The sequence below is a fragment of the Oryx dammah genome, unplaced genomic scaffold (assembly GCF_014754425.2).
Source record: "Oryx dammah isolate SB20612 unplaced genomic scaffold, SCBI_Odam_1.1 HiC_scaffold_21, whole genome shotgun sequence".
In the NCBI taxonomy this organism is placed as follows: Eukaryota; Metazoa; Chordata; class Mammalia; order Artiodactyla; family Bovidae; genus Oryx; species Oryx dammah.
In genome coordinates this window covers 36,973,504-36,993,518 of record NW_024070205.1, presented here as the reverse complement: position 1 = coordinate 36,993,518, position 20,015 = coordinate 36,973,504, and the positions used below count along the sequence as shown (strand labels likewise).

The following is a 20,015-nucleotide window of genomic DNA, read 5'->3' as shown; positions in this document are numbered from 1 at the left end:
GACATGAGTTTGAGCAAACTCCGGGAGATAGTAAAGGACAGAGCAGCCTGGTGTGCTGCAGTCCATGAGGTTGCAAAGAGTCAGACATGACTGAGCAGCTGAACAAGAGCAATAATAAGAATCATCCCAAGAATGTCCTTAGACCAAGGGTCCTTCTACCCTCTGCTTGGGCAGAGTTCTTGGACATGCCGAAGAAGATGCAGCAATTTGAACATTACTCCTTATAGCCACATAATCTGAATTCTTAAACATATTTGTATTTCCTTCGTAGTTCTGTACTACATTTTTGTGATGGCAAGTTTCTTAACTTTGTTTTTATTGCCAGAAAAGTATGAGGTTTGTCCATCTAAGAATCGAAGTATCTTCAATGCCTTCATAATGAAAGACCACCACCTCAAAGACCACCCATATCCCACTTTAAGTGCTCTAATTTTGTCTTCATGGATCTGACCTAGACTTCATATGTACATTGGGACCAAAAAGGCATAGAGTTGAAAGCACACATTCTTGTCAGACCTAGATTTGAATCTTCACTCTGCACCTTGGGGAATTTCTAAACCTCAATCTCATCATTGGTAAATGGGAAAAAAATACTGTCTCTTTCACAGGATTGGCTTGAAGACTAAGTCAGAAAACGCACTCAAAGGATTTAACTAAGTAATTGCACACAAAGTCATCATTTGAAAATGTAAGCCATTGTAATACACATATATGGCAAGAAGGAATTCTCATTTTAAAAGCCATAATTAAGCCTTTATGCACAATTTTATACTTTATAGATTATATTTAGAAATTATTGATTAGGTTGACCTATAACTTGTATGGTCTTGAAGTGCTGGTGGCTTAAGAAATTGATATATCCCTTTTGAAAGTGAATAAGGCAACAAAGTAGCAAGAAGCAATGATGTCTGGGACAGCACTGATCCCCTCTGTAAATTTTTCCTAAGGAAATAAGTCCATGGATGCAAAAAGCTCTATTTATGTGAATTTAAGAGACAGCAGAAAACACTCTGAAACAATATTTCTGGACATTGTAATTAAGAAAACATTTTACTAAAATGAAAGTTCATGAATCTGATGGAATAGTACACAGTGGTTGGCTACCTCATTATATGGATTCAACTAACACAAAATGAATACAACAGGACAATTGTTAGAAAGTTAGAATATGTTTTTCTATTAAATGAAAAGGCAGAATACTCTCTCAGACTGGAAGGCAAGACATCAAATTGAAAACAGTTGCGTTGGGATGGTAGGATGCTGGTCACGGTTTCCTAACCTCATTTTAAAAATAAGAACATTTAACAACAACAAAACAAACAACCCAACCTGAAAATGGGCAGAACACCTAAATAGACATTTCTTCAATGAAGACATGCAGATGGCCAATAGGCAACATGAAAACATGCTCAACATCGCTAATTATTAGAGAAATGCAAATCGAAACTATATGAAGTACCACCTCACAAAAGTCAATAAGGTCTACAAATAACAAACGCTGGACAGGGTGTGGAGAAAAAGGAACCCTACTACACTGTTGGTGGGAATGTAAATTGGTGCAGCCACTATGGAAAACAGTATGGAGGTTCCTTAGAAAACTAAAAATAGAATTACCATAGGATCCAGCAATACCACTGTTGGGAATATATCCAGACAATACTATAATTCAAAGAGATACATGCACCCCTATGTTCATAGCAGCACTATTCACAATAGCCAAGACGTGGAAACAATCTATATGTCCATTGAGAGATGTACAGATAAAGGAGATGGAGTACATGTATACAATGGAATACTACTCAGCCATAATAAAGAACAAAATAATGCCATTTGCAGCAACACGGATGCAACTAGAGATTATCCCACTGAATGAAGTAAGTCAGAAAGAGAAAGACAGGTGCCATATGATGTCATTTATATATGGAGTCTAAAATAAGCCACAAATGAACTTCTCAACGAAGAGCAAACGACTCGCAGACATAGGAAACAGACTTGTGATTGCCAACAGGGTGCGGGTGGGGATGCGGGAGGAATGGACTGGTAGTTTGGTGTTAATAGATGCAAACTATTATGTATAGAATGTATGGACAGCAACGTCCTACTGTATAGTACAGGGAACTACGGTCAATGTCCTGGGATAAACCACAATGGAAAAAAACATAAAAAGAATGTGTGCATACACACACACACACACACATATATATTTATATGTATGTATGTATGTATGTATGTCTGGAGGAGGGCATGGCAAGCCATTCCAGTGTTCTTGCCTGGAGAATCCCATGGACAGAGGAGCCTGGTGAGCTACAGTTTCTAGGGTCACACAGAGTCAGACACGACTAAAGCAACTTGGCACACATGCACGCATGAATGTATGTATAACTGAGCCACATTATTGTACAGCAGAAATTCACACATTGTAAGTCACCTATGTCAATTTAAAAAATACAGGAACAAAATAGGGCCAGTACCTATTGGAGTTGGTCCTCTTCAATCCAATAGGTCCAGCCTCTGTTCTTCTTTTCCCCCTTCTGCACGCAGGTGAACTTGTCATTGTCCCAAGTGACCAAGCTCTGCATGAGGGATGGGAGAAAATACTGATTTGCTCCGGCAGCATCCTCAGATATGACTAGAGAAGGTGTCAAGGACCTTGCAAAACTAAAAGTCTAAGTCACGACTTTAATTTTTGCCCTGCGGACTTCCCTGGTGGCTCAGTGGTAAAGAATCCACCTGTCAATGCAGGAGACACAGGTTCGATCTCTGATCAGGGAAGATCCCACATGCCTCGGAGCAACTAAGCCCATGCACCACAACTGTTGAGCCTGTGCTCTAGAGACTGAGAGCCACAACTACTGAGCCCAATTGCCTTAGAACCTGTGCTCTGCAACAAGAGAAGCCACTGCAATGAGAAGGCTTTGCACCACAACTAGAGAGTAGCCACGATCGCCACAACTAGAGAAAACAGCCCACATGGCAGCAAAGACCCAGCACAGCCAAAACTAAATAAATGATTTTTACTTTGCATTTTCTGTTATCCACGCCTTTGTTATCCCCATCAAATTCTTCTCTGATTTTAAATTTCACAACATAGTTCCTGAAGGTGCTGATGGTAAAAGAATCCCCATTCTGCTCAATCACTTTCTGTGGCTTCAGCATCTTGGCTGTCTTATGAGTGGCAAAGTCAATATCTTAAAAATAATTTTTTAGAAAGAAAAGATATTTAAACATTTACTTGAGACGCAAAAGCTAAGGATTTGGCAGCTGTCCTCAAAATCATTGCGTCTGATGGCTAGTGTTTCTCAGAGTTTTGGTATAGACAGTTCCCATTCAATGGCTTTGAACTCATTATGAACTAGAGATAAAGGCTGCTTATTTGGTTTATTTGCTTTAATATTTATTTATTTGGCTGCCTTGAGTCTTAGTTAGCAACGGGTGGGATCTTCAGTCTTCGTTGTGGCACGTGGAATGTTTAACTGTGGCATGCAACTCTTAGTTGCAGCATGTGGACTCTAGTCCCTGACCAGGGCTTAAACCAGGGCTCCCTGCATTAACAGCGCAGTCTTAGCCACTAGACCAGCAGGGAAGTCCCAAGGTTGCTATTTTAAATAGAGAAAAAGTGAAAGTGAAAGTCATTGAGTCATGTCTGACTCTTGGTGACTGCATGGACTATACAGTCCATGGAATTCTCCAGGCCAGAATACTGCAGTGGGTTCCCTTCTCCAGGGGATCTTCCCAACCCCAGGATTGAACCCAGGTCTCCCACATTGCAGGCGGATTCTTTATCAGCTGAGCCACCAGGAAGCAAAGTGCAATTTTAGCCAGAGCTGAGGGAGGTGACAAAGTGAGTGGTGAGCTGTGCAGATCTTGGGGGGAAAGAAGTATAGGACTGGAGAAGGAAATGGCAACCCACTCCACTATTCTTGCCTGGAGACCCCCTTGGAGTCTGGTGTGCTACAGAGGGGTCACAGGGTCGGACACTACTTAGCAACTGACCAGCAACAGCAAGTGTACAACAGAGCTCACTAGAACTCTCAGGAAGTGCATGTCAGATGGTCTCAGGAACCTTCAGGAGACTGGGGTGGCTGAAGAAGAATGAAGGAGAATGAGAAGGAGGGGAGGACCTAGAGATGAGATTCAGGGTAGCATAAGGGACCATCGGGCTTTAATTCAGAGCATGATGGAGTTGGATGGGAGCCACTGGAATATTTAGAGCAGGTGACATGATCTCATTGGCAGGCAGCCACAACTGCTGGCTTGTCATCCTGAACATTCCTATGAGTCATGGGACATGGTTCTCCTATTTAGGGAATGTCCTGTTCATGTAGAATGAAGTTTCAGGAATCATTTCAGAGATTTATGTACTTTGTTGCAGATAGCTTGGTCCCAGAATTGTCCCTGTTTTAACTTGTTTGCCTAACAGATTCTTTTTTTTCTGACATGACTGGCCCTCAGAGCTAGCTGTGCTTTTCAGGGCTGGGTGCCTCACATCTCCATTTCCAGCCTAGAAAATGTGGCCAAGGCCTTCATAGGGCTCCATGAGCATCACATTAGCTGCTACCCATTTCTTTTTTTCTTTTTATTTTTTTAATGTATTTTTTGGCTGCACCACACAGCTTGCAGGTTATTTGTTCCCCCAAATTAGGATTGAACCCCAGGCCCTCAGCAGTGAAAGTGCTGAGTCTTAACCAGTGGACCACCAGGGAGCTTCGAGTTCTATGCATTTCTAAGCTCGATGATGGTGTGAATGTCCTTGTCTTAAGAAAGCTGGTTTTTTTTTTTTTTTTGGCTTCCCTGGTGGTCCAGCAGTCATGAATCTGCTTTGTAATGCAGGGACACCAGTCTGATTCCTGGTCCAGGAAGATCCCACATGCCACAGGACAACTAAGCCCCTGTGCCACTACTACTAGCCCATGTTCAGCAGTTACTGAAGTTTGTGTGCCTTAGAGCCCATGTTCCCCAACAGAGAAGCCACTGCAATGAGAAGCCGGCACTCTGCTGCTAGAGAGTAACCCCCCCACGCTCTCTGCAACTAGAGAAAGTCCATGTACGATAACAAAGACCCAGTGCAGCAATAAATATATAAATAATTTTTAAAAAGCTAGCTGCCTGGAAAAAAAAAAAAGAAAGGCTTTCTTAGAATGAAATAATGTCATTTTTGGTATATTGTCACCCTGCTTATTTAACTTATATGTAGAGTACATCATGTGAACTGCCAGGGTGGATGAATCACAAGCTGGAATCAAGATTGCCAGGAAAATATCAACAACCTCAGATATGCAGATGATATTAACCTAATGGCAGAAAGTGAGGAGGAACTAAAAGAACATCTTGATGAAGGTGAAAGAGCAGAGTAAAAAAGCTGGCTTGAAACTCAACATTCAAAAAACTAAGACCATGGCATCCGGTCCCATCACTTCATGGTAAATAGATGGGGAAAAAATGGAAACAGCGGCAGATTTTATTTTCTTGGGCTCCAAAATCACTGAGGATAGTGACTGCAGTCATGAAATTAAAAATGCTTGTTCCTTGAAAGACAAACCTAGACAGCATCTTGAAAAGCAGAGACCTCACTTTGCTGACAAAGGTCCATATAGTCAAAGCTATGCTTTTTCCAGTAGTCATGTATGAATGTGCTATGCTTAATTACCCTTTGTGTCTGACTCTTTGTGGCCCCATAGACTGTAGCTCACCAGGCTCCTCTGACCATGAGTATTCTTCAGGGAAGAATACTGGAGTGGATTGCCATGCCCTTCTCCAGGGGATCTTTCCAATCCAGGTATCGAACCCAGGTCTCCTGCATTGCAGGCTGATTCTTTACCGTCTGAGCCATCAGGGAAGGCCAAGAATACTGCAGTGTGTAGTCTATCCCTTCTCCAGGTGATCGTCCTGACCCAGGGATCGAACCGCATTGCAGGTGGAGTCTTTACCAGCTGAGCTACCAGGGAAGCCCATAGATATGACAGCTGGACCATAAAGAACGTTGAGTGCTGAAGAATTGATGTTTTTGAACTGTGGTGCTGGAGAAGACTCTTGAGAGTCCCTTGGATTGCAAGGAGACCAAATCAGTCAATCCTAAAGGAAATCAACCCTGAATATTAATTGGAAGGACTGATGCTGAAGCTGATGTTCCAATACTTTGGCCACCTGATGGGAAGAGCTGACTTATCGGAAAAGATCCTGATGCTTGGAAAGACTGAGGGCAGAAGGAGAAGGGGGCGACAGAGGATGAGATGGTTGGATGGCATTATTGACTCAATGGACATGAGTTTGAGCAGACCTCGGGAGACAGTGAAGGTAGGAAAGCCTGGCATGCTGCAGTCCATGGGGTCACAGAGTCAGACACAACTTAGCAACTGAACAACAACATCATTTGCAACATATTGGATGGACCTACAGATGATCATACTAAATGAAATAAGTCAGAAAGAGACAAATACTGTATGATATCAGTTACTAATATATGTGGAATCTAAAATATGATACAAATGAGCTTATCTATGAAACAGAAACAGACTAACAGACATAGAGAATACACTTGTGGTTGTGGAGAGTCAGGGAGTGGAGAAGGAAAATATTTCCCGTTTGAAATTAGTAGAAGAAGCTGTTATATATAGGATGGATAAACAGCAAAGTCCTACTGTATAGTATAGGGAACTATATTCAATATCTTGTGATAAACCATAATGGAAAAGAATATAAAAAAGAATATATACATATATTTAACTGAGTCACTGTTATACAGTGGAAATTAACAGAATATTGTAGATCAACTTTTTTCAATAAGATGAAAAAAACTTTTAACCTAGAACTCTAGCTTTTAGCATGAAATGCAAATGATCCAGTTTTTACTTATTTTCAGCAATCTTTAAACATGGAGGCTAAACCCTTAAAATATTTATCTGATTATTAATATGATCAAGCCAAATTTAAAATAGTTATCACTGACTTTCCTTAAAGCCTTTTCTTTATATATAACAAAAACAAATAAGAAACCAAACTTTAGATGATTACTATATATCAATTATGCTTTTACAATCAGTGAGACGATTGTTGCTAGTAAATTTATAATTGGTACTACCACATTATAAGACTGTCACTTAACAGATTGGTGGTTGCCGGCTGGCTTTTTAAAGATCAAAATTCAAACTAGCTTAGGTTCTGGTCATTTTCTGCCAGGTCTACACAGGACCTCAGTGACGAAATTGCTCACAAGGCTTTTGTCCAGGTCAAACCATACTTTTCCACACCATTTATTTTTTAAGTAGGAAGTATGACATTCCAGCAGAAGGAAGTGAAGTGGAAGTCGCTCAGTCGTGTCCAACTCTGCGGCCCTGTGAACTATGTAGTCTATGGAATTCTCCAGGACAGAATACTGGCGTGGGTAGCCTTTCCCTTCTCCAGGGAATCTTCCCAACCCAGGGATGGAAGCCAGGTAACAATCTACATGGCACACATACCATTATAAGCATGTGAGCAGATACATTTTAGGGCAGGATCTCAAAGAGGCCAACACAAACATATACTTTTTTAAACTTCATCTGTTCACATTAACCCTTCATTTCACAGCCACTTCTTTTTGAAAATTTTTTTATTTTTATTTATTTATATTATTTGGCTGTGCTGGGTCTTAGTTGTGGCATGTGGGATCTTTGCTTGAAGCATATAGGATCTTTTATACATATGTAACTGAAACATTTCATTTAAAAAATTTTATAGTTTGTGAGTGACAAAATGAACAGTGTGTAATGTGATGTGACCAAAATTATGTTTTAAAAGTGCATTCATACACAGAGTTTAAATCTCATGTAAAAAAATAAAAAACAGCCATTTAATATTGTCAAATTTTTATCCCAATACATGTGAATATTGTGTCAGATTTTATTAATTTGTCTTACAGCAAGATCTTTAGCTGTGGGATGTGAAACATGCAGCATGTGAGATCTAGTTCCCTGATTAGGGATTAAACCTGGGCCCCCTGCCTTGGGAGCTCATTCTTAGCCACTGCACCACCAGGGAAGTCCCCCAAAGCTACTTCTAATTTTGAGGCAATGTGGGTCTTGGAGCCAACAGAAATTGGGCTTTAAATCCCAGTTTATGCAGTAACTTTCAACAAGTTGGTAAAATCCTTATGTTCTCATGTTCATGATGAGATTAAAGGGAAGTCCTGGACAAGATGGTCAAGCTCTGTAGGCATTAGCTTCCTTCCTGCCTAGAGTGTCATACCCTGGGTCATCCTTGGCTATTGTGGGTCCCACCAAGATCTCCCAAATCTGCAGCCAACTTCTCCAGACTATAGAACCCAAGCAAACTTTCTTCAGTGTCCAAAGGACAAGTTGCCTTTCTTTTCCCTTCGATTTGGCAGAAGCTAGCAAAGAGCAATATTGTTGGATCTGCAGGATCAGCTCTACTCAAAAAGGAGTTATTTCCCTCCTCAGAAGAGATGCTGGCTGGGACACATTGAAACAAACTCTGTGGGGCCCACCTCATTGCAAATCTCTTCTGTGTCTTTTCTTTCTTTTTTTGTAGAAAGTAGACTTCATTCAGCTTCCCTGGTGGCTCAGACAGTAAAGAATTCACCTGCAGTGTGGGAGACCTAGGTTCAGTCCCTGGTTGGGAAGATTCCCTGGAGGAGGGCCTGGCAACTCACTCCAGTATTCTTGCCTGGAGAATCCCGTGGATACAGGAGCCTGGTGGGCTACAGTCCATGGGGTTGTAAAGAGTCAGACATGACTGAGCGACTGGAAATCATCAGTAAGTTCAGGGGTTTTGAGTATGAGCAACCCATTCTCCTTGCTTGGCTCTCCAATAAAGCTTTCTCTGCTCCAGACTCTGATGTTTCAATTTATTTGGTCTCACCATCATAAAATAAAATTCATAGTTTATGACAAGACAGGGGAAATTTAAACATAAAAATTCTTTGCCTTTTGGCCTTCCCCTCTACCTCCCTCCCCACCACACTGTGTATATGTGTGCATACTAAGTCACTTCTGATTCAATGAAACTATGAGCCATGCTGTGTAGGGCCACCCAAGATGGATGGGTCATAATGAAGCGTTCTGACAAAACGTGGTCCACTGGAGAAGGGCATGGCAAACCACTTCAGTGTTCTTGCCTGGAGAACCCCATGAACAGTATGAAAAGGCAAAAAGATACGACACTGAAAGAGGAACTCCCCAGGGCGGTAAGTACTCCATATGCTACTGGAGAAGAGTGGAGAAATAACTCCAAACAGAATGGAGAGACGGAGCCAAAGGGAAAACAATGCCCAGTTGTGGATGTCACTGGTGATGGAAGTAAAGTCCGATGCTATAAAGAACAATATTGCATAGGAACCTGAAATGGTAGGTCCATGAATCAAGGTCAATTGGAAGTGGTCAAACAGGAGATGGCAAGAGTGAACATTGACATTTTAGAAATCAGTGAACTAAAATGGACTGGAACGGGTGAATTTAATTCAGATGGCCATCATATCTACTTCTGTGGGCAAAAATCCCTTAAGAAATGGAGTAGCCCTTATATTCAATAAAAGAGTCTGAAATGCAGTACTTGGGTGCAATCTCAAAAATGACAGGATGATCTCTGTTCATTTCCAAGGCAAAACCATTCAATATCACAGTAATCCGAGTCTATGCCCCAACCACTAATGCCAAAGAAGCTGAAGTTGAACAGTTCTATGAAGACCTACAAGATCTTCTAGAACTAACACCTTTTCATCGTAGGGGACTGGAATGCAAAAGTAGGAAGTCAAGAGATACATGGAATAGGCAAGTTTGACCTTAGAGTACAAAATGAAGCAGGGCAAAGTCTAATAGAGTTTTGTCAAGAGAATACACTGGTCATAGCCAACAGCCTCTTCCAACATCACAATAGTTGACTCTACACATGGACATCACCAGATAGTCAATACTGAAATCAGATTGATTATATTCTTTGCAGCTAAAGATGGAGAAGCTCTATATAGTCAGCAAAAACAAGACCAGGAGCTGACTGTGGCTCAGATCATGAACACCTTATTGCCAAATTCAGACTGAAATTGAAGAAAGAAGGGAAAACCACTAGACCATTCAGGTATGACCTAAACTGAATCCCTTATAATTATACAATGGAAGTGACAAATAGTTTCAAAAGATTAGATTTGATAGACAGAGTGCCTGAAGAACTATGGATGCAGGTTTGTGACATTGTACAGGAGGCAGTGATCAAGACCATCACCAAGAAAAAGAAATGCAAAAAGGCAAAGTGGTTGTCTGAGGAGGCCTTACAAATAGCTGAGAAGAGAAGAGAAGCGAAAGGCAAAGGAGAAAAGGAAAGATATATCCATCTGAATGCAGAGTTCCAAATAATAGCAAGGAGAGATAGGAAAGCCTTCCTAAGTGAACAATGAAAAGAAATAGAGGAAGAAATAGAATGAGAAAGACTAGAGATCTCTTCAAGAAAATTAGAGATATCAAGGAAACATTTTATGCAAAGATGGGCACATTAAAGGACAGAAATGATATGGGCCTAACAGAAGCAGAAGATATTAAGAAGAGGTGGCAAGAATACACAGTTCAGTTCAGTTCAGTCGCTCAGTCGTGTCCGACTCTTTGCGACCCCATGAATCGCAGCACGCCAGGCCTCCCTGTCCATCACCAACTCCCGGAGTTCACTCAGATTCACGTCCATCGAGTCAGTGATGCCATCAAGCCATCTCATCCTCTGTCGTCCCCTTCTCCTCCCGCCCCCAATCCCTCCCAGCATCAGACTCTTTTCGAATGAGTCAACTCTTCGCATGAGGTGGCCAAAGTACTGGAGTTTCAGCTTTAGCATCATTCCTTCCAAAGAAATCCCAGGGCTGATCTCCTTCAGAATGGACTGGTTGGATCTCCTTGCAGTCCAAGGGACTCTCAAGAGTCTTCTCCAACACCACAGTTCAAAAGCATCAATTCTTCGGTGCTCAGCCTTCTTCACAGTCCAACCCTCACATCCATACATGACCCCTGGAAAAACCATAGCCTTGACTAGACAGACCTTAGTCTGCAAAGTAATGAATGTCTCTGCTTTTGAATATACGATCTAGGTTGGTCACAACTTTTCTTCCAAGGAGTAAGCGTCTTTTAATTTCATGGCTGCAGTCACCATCTGCAGTGATTTTGGAGCCCAAGAAAATAAAGTCTGACACTGTTTCCACTGTTTCCCCATCTATTTCCCATGAAGTGATGGGACGGATTCCATGATCTTTGTTTTCTGAATGTTGAGCTTTAAGCCAACATTTTCACTCTCCTCTTTCACTTTCATCAAGAGGCTTTTTAGTTCCTCTTCACTTTCTTCCATAAGGGTGGTGTCATCTGCATATCTGAGGTTATTGATATTTCTCCCGGCAATCTTGATTCCAGCTTGTGTTTCTTCCAGTCCAGCGTTTCTCACGATGTACTCTGTATATAAGTTAAATAAGCAGGGTGACAATATACAGCCTTGACATACTCCTTTTCCTATTTGGAACCAGTCTGTTGTTCCATGTCCAATTCTAACTATTGCTTCCTGACCTACATACAGATTTCTCAAGAGGCAGGTCAGGTGGTCTGGTATTCCTGTCTCTTGAAGAATTTTCCACAGTTTATTGTGATCCACACAGTCAAAAGCTTTGGCATAGTCAATAAAGCAGAAATAGATGTTTTTCTGGAACTCTCTTGCTTTTTCCATGATCCAGCGGATGTTGGCAATTTGATCTCTGGTTCCTCTGCCTTTTCTAAAACCAGCTTGAACATCAGGAAGTTCACGGTTCACGTATTGCTAAAGCCTGGCTTGGAGAATTTTGAGCATTACTTTACTAGCGCATGAGATGAGTGCAATTGTGTGGTAGTTTGAGCATTCTTTGGCATTGCCTTTCTTTGGGATTGGAATGAAAACTGACCTTTTCCAGTCCTGTGGCCACTGCTGAGTTTTCCAAATTTGCTGGCATATTGAGTGCAGCACTTTCACAGCATCATCTTTCAGGATTTGAAATAGCTCCACTGGAATTCCATCACCTCCACTAGCTTTGTTCGTAGTGATGCTTTCTAAGGCCCACTTGACTTCACATTCCAGGATGTCTGGCTCTAGGTGAGTGATCACACCATTGTGATTATCTGGGTTGTGAAGATCTTTTTTGTACAGTTCTTCTGTGTATTCCTGCCACCTCTTCTTAATATCTTCTGCTTCTGTCAGGTCCATACCATTTCTGTCCTTTATCTAGCCCATCTTTGCATGAAATGTTCCCTTGGTATCTCTAATTTTCTTGAAGAGATCTCTAGTCTTTTCCCATTCTGTTGTTTTCCTCTATTTCTTTGCATTGATTGCTGAAGAAGGCTTTCATATCTCTTCTTGCTATTCTTTAGAACTCTGCATTCAGATGCTTATATCTTTCCTTTTCTCCTTTGCTTTTCGCTTCTCTTCTTTTCACAGCTATTTGTAAGGCCTCCCCAGACAGCTATTTTGCTTTTTTGCGTTTCTTTTCCATGGGGATGATCTTGATCCCTGTCTCCTGTAAAATGTCACGAACCTCATTCCATAGTTCATCAGGCACTCTATCTATCAGATCTAGGCCGTTAAATCTATTTCTCACTTCCACTGTATAATCATAAGGGATTTGATTTAGGTCATACCTGAATGGTCTAGTGGTTTTCCCCTACTTTCTTTAATTTAAGTCTGCATTTGATAATAAGGAGTTCATGATCTGAGCCACAGTCAGCTCCTGGTCTTGTTTTTGTTGACTGTATAGAGCTTCTCCATCTTTGGCTGCAAAGAATATAATCAATCTGATTTCGGTGTTGACCATCAAAAGATCTTAGCAACCCAGATAACCACGCTGGTGTGATCCCTCACCTAGAGCCAGATATCCTGTAGTGTGAAGTCAAGTGGGCCTTAGGAAGCATCACTACAAACAAAGCTAGTGGAGGTGATGAAGTTCCAGCAGAGCTATTTCAAATCCTAAAAGATGATGCTATGAAATGGATGCACTCAATATGCCAGCAAATTTGGAAAATTCAGCAGTGGCCACAGGACTGAAAAAGGTCAGTTTTCACTTAAATCCCAAGGAAAGGCAATGCCAAAGAATGTTCAAACTACTGCACAACTGCACTCATCTTATATGCTAGCAAAGTAATGCTCAAAATTCTCCAAGCCAGGCTTTAATAATACGTGAACTGAGAACTTCCAGATGTTCAAGCTGGATTTAGAAAAGGCAGAGGAACCAGAGATCAAATTGCCAACATCTATTGGATCATCAATAAAGTAAGAGAGTTCCAGAAAAACATCTACTTTTGCTTCATTGACTACATTAAAGCTTTTGACTGTGCGGATCACAAAAAAATGTGGAAAATTCTGAAAGAGATGGGAATACCAGACCACCTTACCTGCCTCCTGAGATATCTGTATGCAGGTCAAGAACCAACATGGATTCTTCGTCAAGCATCAGACATGGAACAACAAACTGGTTCCAAATTGGGAAAGGAATTTGTAAAGGCTGTATATTGTCACCCTGCTTATTTAACTTATATACAAAGTACATCATTCAAAATGTCAGGCTGGATGAAGTACAAACTGGAATCAAGACTGCCAGGAGAAATATCAATAACTTCAGATATGTACATGACACCACCCTAATGGCAGAAAGCGAAGAGGAACTAAAGAGCCTCTTGATGAAAGTGAAAGAGAAGAATGGAAAAGCTGGCTTAAAACTCAACAGTCAAAAAACTAAGATCATGGCATCCAGTCCCATCACTTCATGGCAAATAGATGGGGAAACAATGGACACAGTGACAGACTTTATTTTCTTGGGCTACAAAATCACTGCAGATGGTGACTGCAGCCATGAAATTAAAAGACACTTGTTCCTTGGAAGAAAAGCTAAGACCAACCTAGGCAGCATATTAAAAAGCTACTTTGCCAACTAAGGTCTGTCTAGTCAAAGCTATGGTTTTCCAGTAGTCATATATAGATGTAAGAGTTGGACTGTAAAGAAATCTGAGTGCCAAAGAATTTATGGTTTTGAACTGTGGTGTTGGAGAAGACTCTTGAGAGTCCCTTGGACTGAAAGGAGATCCAACCAGTCCATCCTAAAGAAAATCAGTCCTAAATATTCATTGGAATGACTGATGCTGAAGCTGAAGCTCCAATACTTTGGCTACCTGATGGGAAAAACTGACTCACTGGAAAAGACCCTGATGCTGGGAAAGATCGAAGGCAGGAGGAGAAGGGGATGACAGAGGATGAGATAGTTGGATGGCATCACTGACTCGATGAACATGAGTTTGAGCAAGCTCTGGGAGTTGGTGATGGACAGGGAACCCTGCCATGTTGCAGTCCATGGGGTTGCAAAGAGTGGGACACCACTGAGCGGCTGAACTGAACTGAAGTGAAAGCTTGGACTCTGCCCCAATTCTCTCTGGAATCTCCTCTGCTCAAGTCCCTACTAGAATAGCTTAAAAATTCCCCAGTTTTGCTGTTCAAGGAGACACTGCTTTGAGAAAGATCTCCACTGTTGTCCTTATTTGCTTTAAGTAATTATAAATCCTTTCTTCTCCTGATATTTGGCTTGGTTGTTTCTCTTGGATGCATGCCCACAAAGAGGTGAATTCGATTTTCAGATGACACTGCAAGATCTCTTGGGTTGTATTTTAGACACTCTTAGAATATCAAATATCATCCAACCACCTCTAACAAATTGGGAATCTAACAGAATTCAGAGGCTGTATAGCTTTGATTCTATTACCAACAATCAATGGCTATTTCTGGGTTTCTAGTTTGGTGCTCTGCTATACTAACTAGCCTCTCTATTCCAGAAATCCCTAACACACTTATATTTCTTTTGGGAAACAGAGTGCAAGTAAGAGTTAATATGTTGTCTGGATCCAATATCTTTCTGGAACCAGAACCAAACATTAAAAAAGGAGTTGTGGGACTTCCCTGGTGGTCCAGTGGTTAAGACTCCATGCTGCCATTGCAAGGAGCACAGGTTCAATCCGTGGTTGGGGAGCTAGTCTCTCACAGGCCATGCAGTACAGCCAAAATAAATAAACAAAATTAAAACTTTTAAAGATAGGAGCTGTGAGGCAGGATATTGATTCAATACTATTTGGTTTAATCCTTTGTGAAATGGGTTGGATGATAAATGAATATACTAATGTAAATAAGGGCTTCCCAGGTGGTACAGTGGTAAAGAATCTGCCTTCCAGGGCAGGAGACATAGGTTTGATGGTTCAATCCCTGATCGAGAAGATCCCCTGGAATAGGAAATGGCAACCCTCCAATATTCTTGCCTGGAGAATCCCATGGACAGAGGAGCCTGGCGGGCTACAGTCCATGGGGTTACAAAGAGTTGAACACAACTGAACTGACTTAGCATGAATGCATGCAATATAAATAAATAGAGCCTCTGTTAGCCTCTAGGATCTCATACAATGGTATATAATGGATAAACTTCTACAGAAATCATGAAAAAAGAAGTCTCAAACAAGGAGTCACAGCATAACGTACAGAAAAGTAAGACAGTACGGGGGACAGGTGAAGGATTTCACGAATACACATTTGAAAAACACTGATTACAACAGTCAGAAGGCTGCTTTGCAATACTCAACAGGCTTAACAAAAGATGTTTCCACACACTTGAAACAGTCACCCTGACTCCATTCCCTGTTTTCTTCTCTAAGAAATTTTCCCTAAAAGGCATGGGAATGACTAAAAAGAAAGACTGCAAGGCAAAATTCAAGGCCATGCCCTGATCTCTAACACTTTATCTTCCACAAAAACGTCAGATGCTAGCCAGAGAAACTAGGGAAGAAAGCACTTATGAGGACTTCCCTGGCAGTCCAGTGATTAACAACCCATAAACTCCTAATGTAGGGGCACAGGTTTGATCCTTGCATGGGGAACTAAGATCCCACATGCCATGGGTTGTTACCAAAAACAACCTCCCCACCAAAAAACCACAAACAAGCAGAAAAATAAAGCGCTTATGATCATATGTCCCCAATAATTTGAGGGTGAGGTGATAAGTAAATTGTCAGGGCTTACTACCTTTAGGAAAAATAATCATTAATTCCTCCTTATGAATTAGAAACAGAGAGGAAATGCGATTCGGATTAAGGGTAGCAGAATATGCCACTCCAAGATATGCCGCTTTTTCATACTGACTATTTTGAAATGAAGGCCATGGGAAAGCAGAAAAGCCCTGCCCTCCCCCAGAGCAGGACATAATTTTGTTAACGTGTCCCCTGCTCTCCCTGTACCAGGTTGGACAGAAATTAGGGACACAACTCTGAACTCCTATCAGACTAGAGATGGCACCAGGAGAATTTACATAACAAACTTTACTAACTCGTTCCTATTTACCATTAGTTCTTGCATGTATTTATCTTCCCACAATTTGTCACCCCTGGAATCTCAAAGCCCTTTTCTTTGTCTTGTCACTTCTCTACAGAATTATTACTCTTTGCTCAGGTGCCATATAACTTCCTTTTTTTCTTCTTTTCTTTTCTTTCTTCTTCTTTTTAAAAAATTTTTGGCCAAACCTGGTGGCATGTGGGATCTTAGTTCCCCAACCAGGGGTCAAACCCATTGGAAGTCGAATCTCAACCACTGGCCCACCAGGGAAGTTCCCTAAGCTCAGCTTCTAACCACTCTGAGATACTCATCACTGACTGCTCCTGAGTGTATTCACCATGCATGTGTTAACAAGTTTCTGTTTGTTGTCTTGTTACTCTCTTAGTATAATTTACAGGGTCCCAACCAATGAAACCAAGAAAAGTAGAGAACTAACATATTTTTCCTTACCTGTAAGGTTTCTGTCAGTGTGAATCTGATTTAGTTTGAGAAGCTCCAGGCCTCCCTGCTTAGTGTGAGAAAGGGAGGGTAAAATCCTACCATAGGTTGGGAGATCTTACAGACACACTGGAACCTTAGAATTGCTGTTCAGTCACTCAGTCATGTCTGACTCTTTGCAACCCCACGGACTGTAGCCTGCCAGGCTCTTCTGTCCATGGGGTTCTCCAGGCAATAACACTGGAGTGGGTGGCCATTTCCTTCTCCAGGGGATGTTTCCAACCCAGGGATCAAACCTGCATCTCCTGTGTTGGCAGGCTGATTCTTTACCACTGAGCCACCTGGGAAGCCCAGAATTGTACATTCCCAAACGGCTAAAATACCTGATTTTATGTTATTATTATTTTTTTTAGGCGTGGTTAAAAGAAAACAAAATGGACCCCCTGCTCTCAATTTGCAGATGGAGAAACCCAAGCCCAGGTCAGATAATGCGAAAGAAGAGCCAAAGCAGCCCCCAGTCCCCAGACTTCTGGAAGCTCCAGCCCTATCAAAAGTGCCCCTGATCAGGGACTTCCCTGGTGAGCCAGTGTCTAAGACTCCATGCTCCCAATGCAGGGGGTCTGGGATCCATCCCTGGTCAGGGAACACATCCCACCTGCCCCAACTAAGAGTTTGAATGCTGCAACTAAAGATCTCACATCTTGCAACTAAGACCCAGCGCAGCCAAATAAAAAAATAAAGTTTAAAGAAGATGCCCTATCTCCTTTCACTATTCCGATAGCCTTCGCAAGTTCTGCTGGCTGGTAGGGTAGCCAACTTCCACTTGTGTCTGTTGAACATTAGAAACATGGCTACTTCTGGCTTGAGGTATGCTGCCAGCTTAAAATGAACTCCTATTTAACAACAGCAACACAAAAAGGTGCCTCTGATGGCTTAAAGCTCAACATTCAGAAAACGAAGATCATGGCATCTGCTCCCATCACTTCATGGGAAATAGATGGGGAAATAGTAGAAACAGTGTCAGACTTTATTTTTCTGGGCTCCAAAATCACTGCAGATGGTGACTGCAGCCATGAAATTAAAAGACGCTTACTCCTTGGAAGAAAAGTTATGACCAACCTAGATCGTATATTCAAAAGCAGAGACATTACTTTACAGACTAAGGTCCGTCTAGTCAAGGCTATGGTTTTTCCAGTGGTCATGTATGGATGTGCGAGTTGGACTGTGAAGAAGGCTGAGCACCGAAGAATTGATGCTTTGAACTGTGGTGTTGAAGACTCTTGAGAGTCTCTTGGACTGCAAGGAGATCCAACTAGTCCATTCTGAAGGAGATCAGCCCTGGGATTTCTTTGGAAGGAATGATGCTGAAGCTGAAACTCCAGTACTCTGGCCACCTCATGCGAAGAGTTGACTCATTGGAAAAGACTGGTGCTGGGAGGGATTGGGGGCGGGAGGAGAAGGGGAAGACAGAGGATGAGATGGCTGGATGGCATCACGGACTCGATGGATGTGAGTCTGAGTGAACTCCGGGAGATGGTGATGGACAGGGAGGCCTGGCGTGCTGCGATTCATGGGGTCGCAAAGAGTCGGACACGACTGACCGACTGAACTGACTGACTGATTGCTGTTATTTAGTCAGAAGCGCTAGGCGTGAGCAGGTGCTCAGAACCACCAACGCTGACAAATTACCCGCAGGAGGAACTGAGCATCAGTACCAAAGGGAAGCATTCTACCGTCAGGGCAGGAAAGAAACTCTGCGGACCCCGTCGCCCCCCTACACCCCCTGAGGCCCCTCCCGTACTTCTTTCTCCCTGCCCCGCAGGGGAAACTGGAAGCAAACCCTCCAAGAACCGACCCACAGTCCTCCTGGCTGGAATTGGGCCCCGGGGTGGGGGTGAGGTGGTAGTGGCCTCTAAAGGGTCTGGGTTTATTAACCCTCGCCCCTGGATGAGAAGAGGAAACCAGAAAACTAAAGATTTCAAACGTGTCTCCAGAACTCTTTCTAACCCGCACTAGAGCCGCCGGAGGTCTCGGGGCGGGGGGCGGGCCGAGGGCGGGGCCGGAGGCCAGGCTCGGGACTCTACTCTGGGGCCCCGGAATCTGCGTCCCGGAGCATCTCCAGGGGGCGCTGATGCTGCTGGCCAGGACCTCCCCTGGACTCGGGGATTCTCTCAGCCGGTTGCCCAGAGACCCGCGTTAAACCAGCTGCGGGGCGAGGATCTCCGGGGAGGGGTTTCGATTCGCTGCGCCTCACCCGACACCCATGGGGAACCCCATCGTGTCCCCAACTCTCCCTGCGAGGTGGCCTACGCCACGGTCGCCCCCACCTGCTTGGGAGTCCGCGATGGGACAGGAGCCTTGGCCGCGTGGACCGGGCACCGGCGGACAGAGGGGAGGGCAGTCAGACTGGCGGAGTAGGAGAGGAAGGACCAGGAGACGGCCAGACACGTGGAGAACAGGGGGATGCGGGAGACCGAAGGATGGGGGGACAGGCAGCTGGACTGAAGGACTGGCAGACGGACGGAGGTGGGAGACCGACGACAGTCAGACGGACGTTCAGGGGGACGGAGGATAGACGAGGGTGGGGAAGTGGGGGACCCGGTGAACCCGTAGTAAGACTCGGGGGACACACGGGTGCAGGTGAGGGGACGCAGGGAGACGGACCAGCAGGCCAGCCCCCCGCCTCCGCCCGGAACTGGACGCGTGGCCGAGCTGGAGGTCCCCGCACGGCCCCTCCGGCCTACCTAGGGCCCGCATGTAGCCCTCGACGTTGTCGCTGTTGAGCAGGTTCCAGGTGCCGCTGAGGTCGGAAGGCATGGCTGGGCTGAGGACGGCACTGACCAGGGGCAGCGGGGACTGGGAGGCCAATGTCAGGGGAGGCAGGACCGGCGGGACCGCGAGGGGACAGAGCGGGGAGGGGCCTTGCGGGGAGCTCTGGGCACAGGCCTCCTGGAAATCCGGTCCACTTCCAGCCTCCTTGTCCACGTGCTCCTGGGTCTCTGTCCTCTGCTTTAACTCCAAAGTGGACGTACCCCACACCGGGATCAGAGCTACACTTTTTTCTCTGCCTACATGTTAATATGCCTTTCCCAGCTGGCTCAGTGGTAAAGACTCCGCCAGCAATGCAGGAGACACAGGAGACACCCAGTTAGATCCCTGGGTTGGGAAGATCCCCTGGAGAAAGAAATGGCAACCCACTCCAATATCCTCGCCTGGGAAAGCCACGGACAGAGGAG

At 43.6% G+C, this 20,015-nt stretch overlaps 1 protein-coding gene across 1 annotated transcript; it reads right to left on the bottom strand.

Moving 5' to 3' along the window:
* Positions 1-2,471: 2,471 nt before the first annotated feature.
* RBP7 (retinol binding protein 7) lies at positions 2,472-19,648 on the bottom strand. Its single transcript, XM_040262832.1, has 3 exons — positions 19,524-19,648; positions 3,019-3,188; positions 2,472-2,573 (listed from the first exon to the last, which is right to left on the bottom strand). The coding sequence occupies exons 1-3, from the start codon at positions 19,594-19,596 to the stop codon at positions 2,472-2,474; spliced, it is 345 nt and encodes a 114-aa protein (XP_040118766.1). The 5' UTR covers positions 19,597-19,648.
* Between the last annotated feature and the right edge of the window lie 367 nt (positions 19,649-20,015).

What these genes read in the sequence shown, in the direction of transcription:
- RBP7 (XM_040262832.1), bottom strand. Translation starts at nt 19,596, where the DNA reads ATGCCTTCCGACCTCAGCGGCACCTGGAACCTGCTCAACAGCGACAAC. An exon ending in GGGCTACATGCGGGCCCTAG is followed by an intron (nt 3,189 to 19,523) that starts GTAGGCCGGAGG and finishes ATTATTTTTAAG; the next exon opens with ATATTGACTTTGCCACTCAT. An exon ending in TGGATAACAGAAAATGCAAA is followed by an intron (nt 2,574 to 3,018) that starts GTAAAAATCATT and finishes TCCCTCATGCAG; the next exon opens with AGCTTGGTCACTTGGGACAA.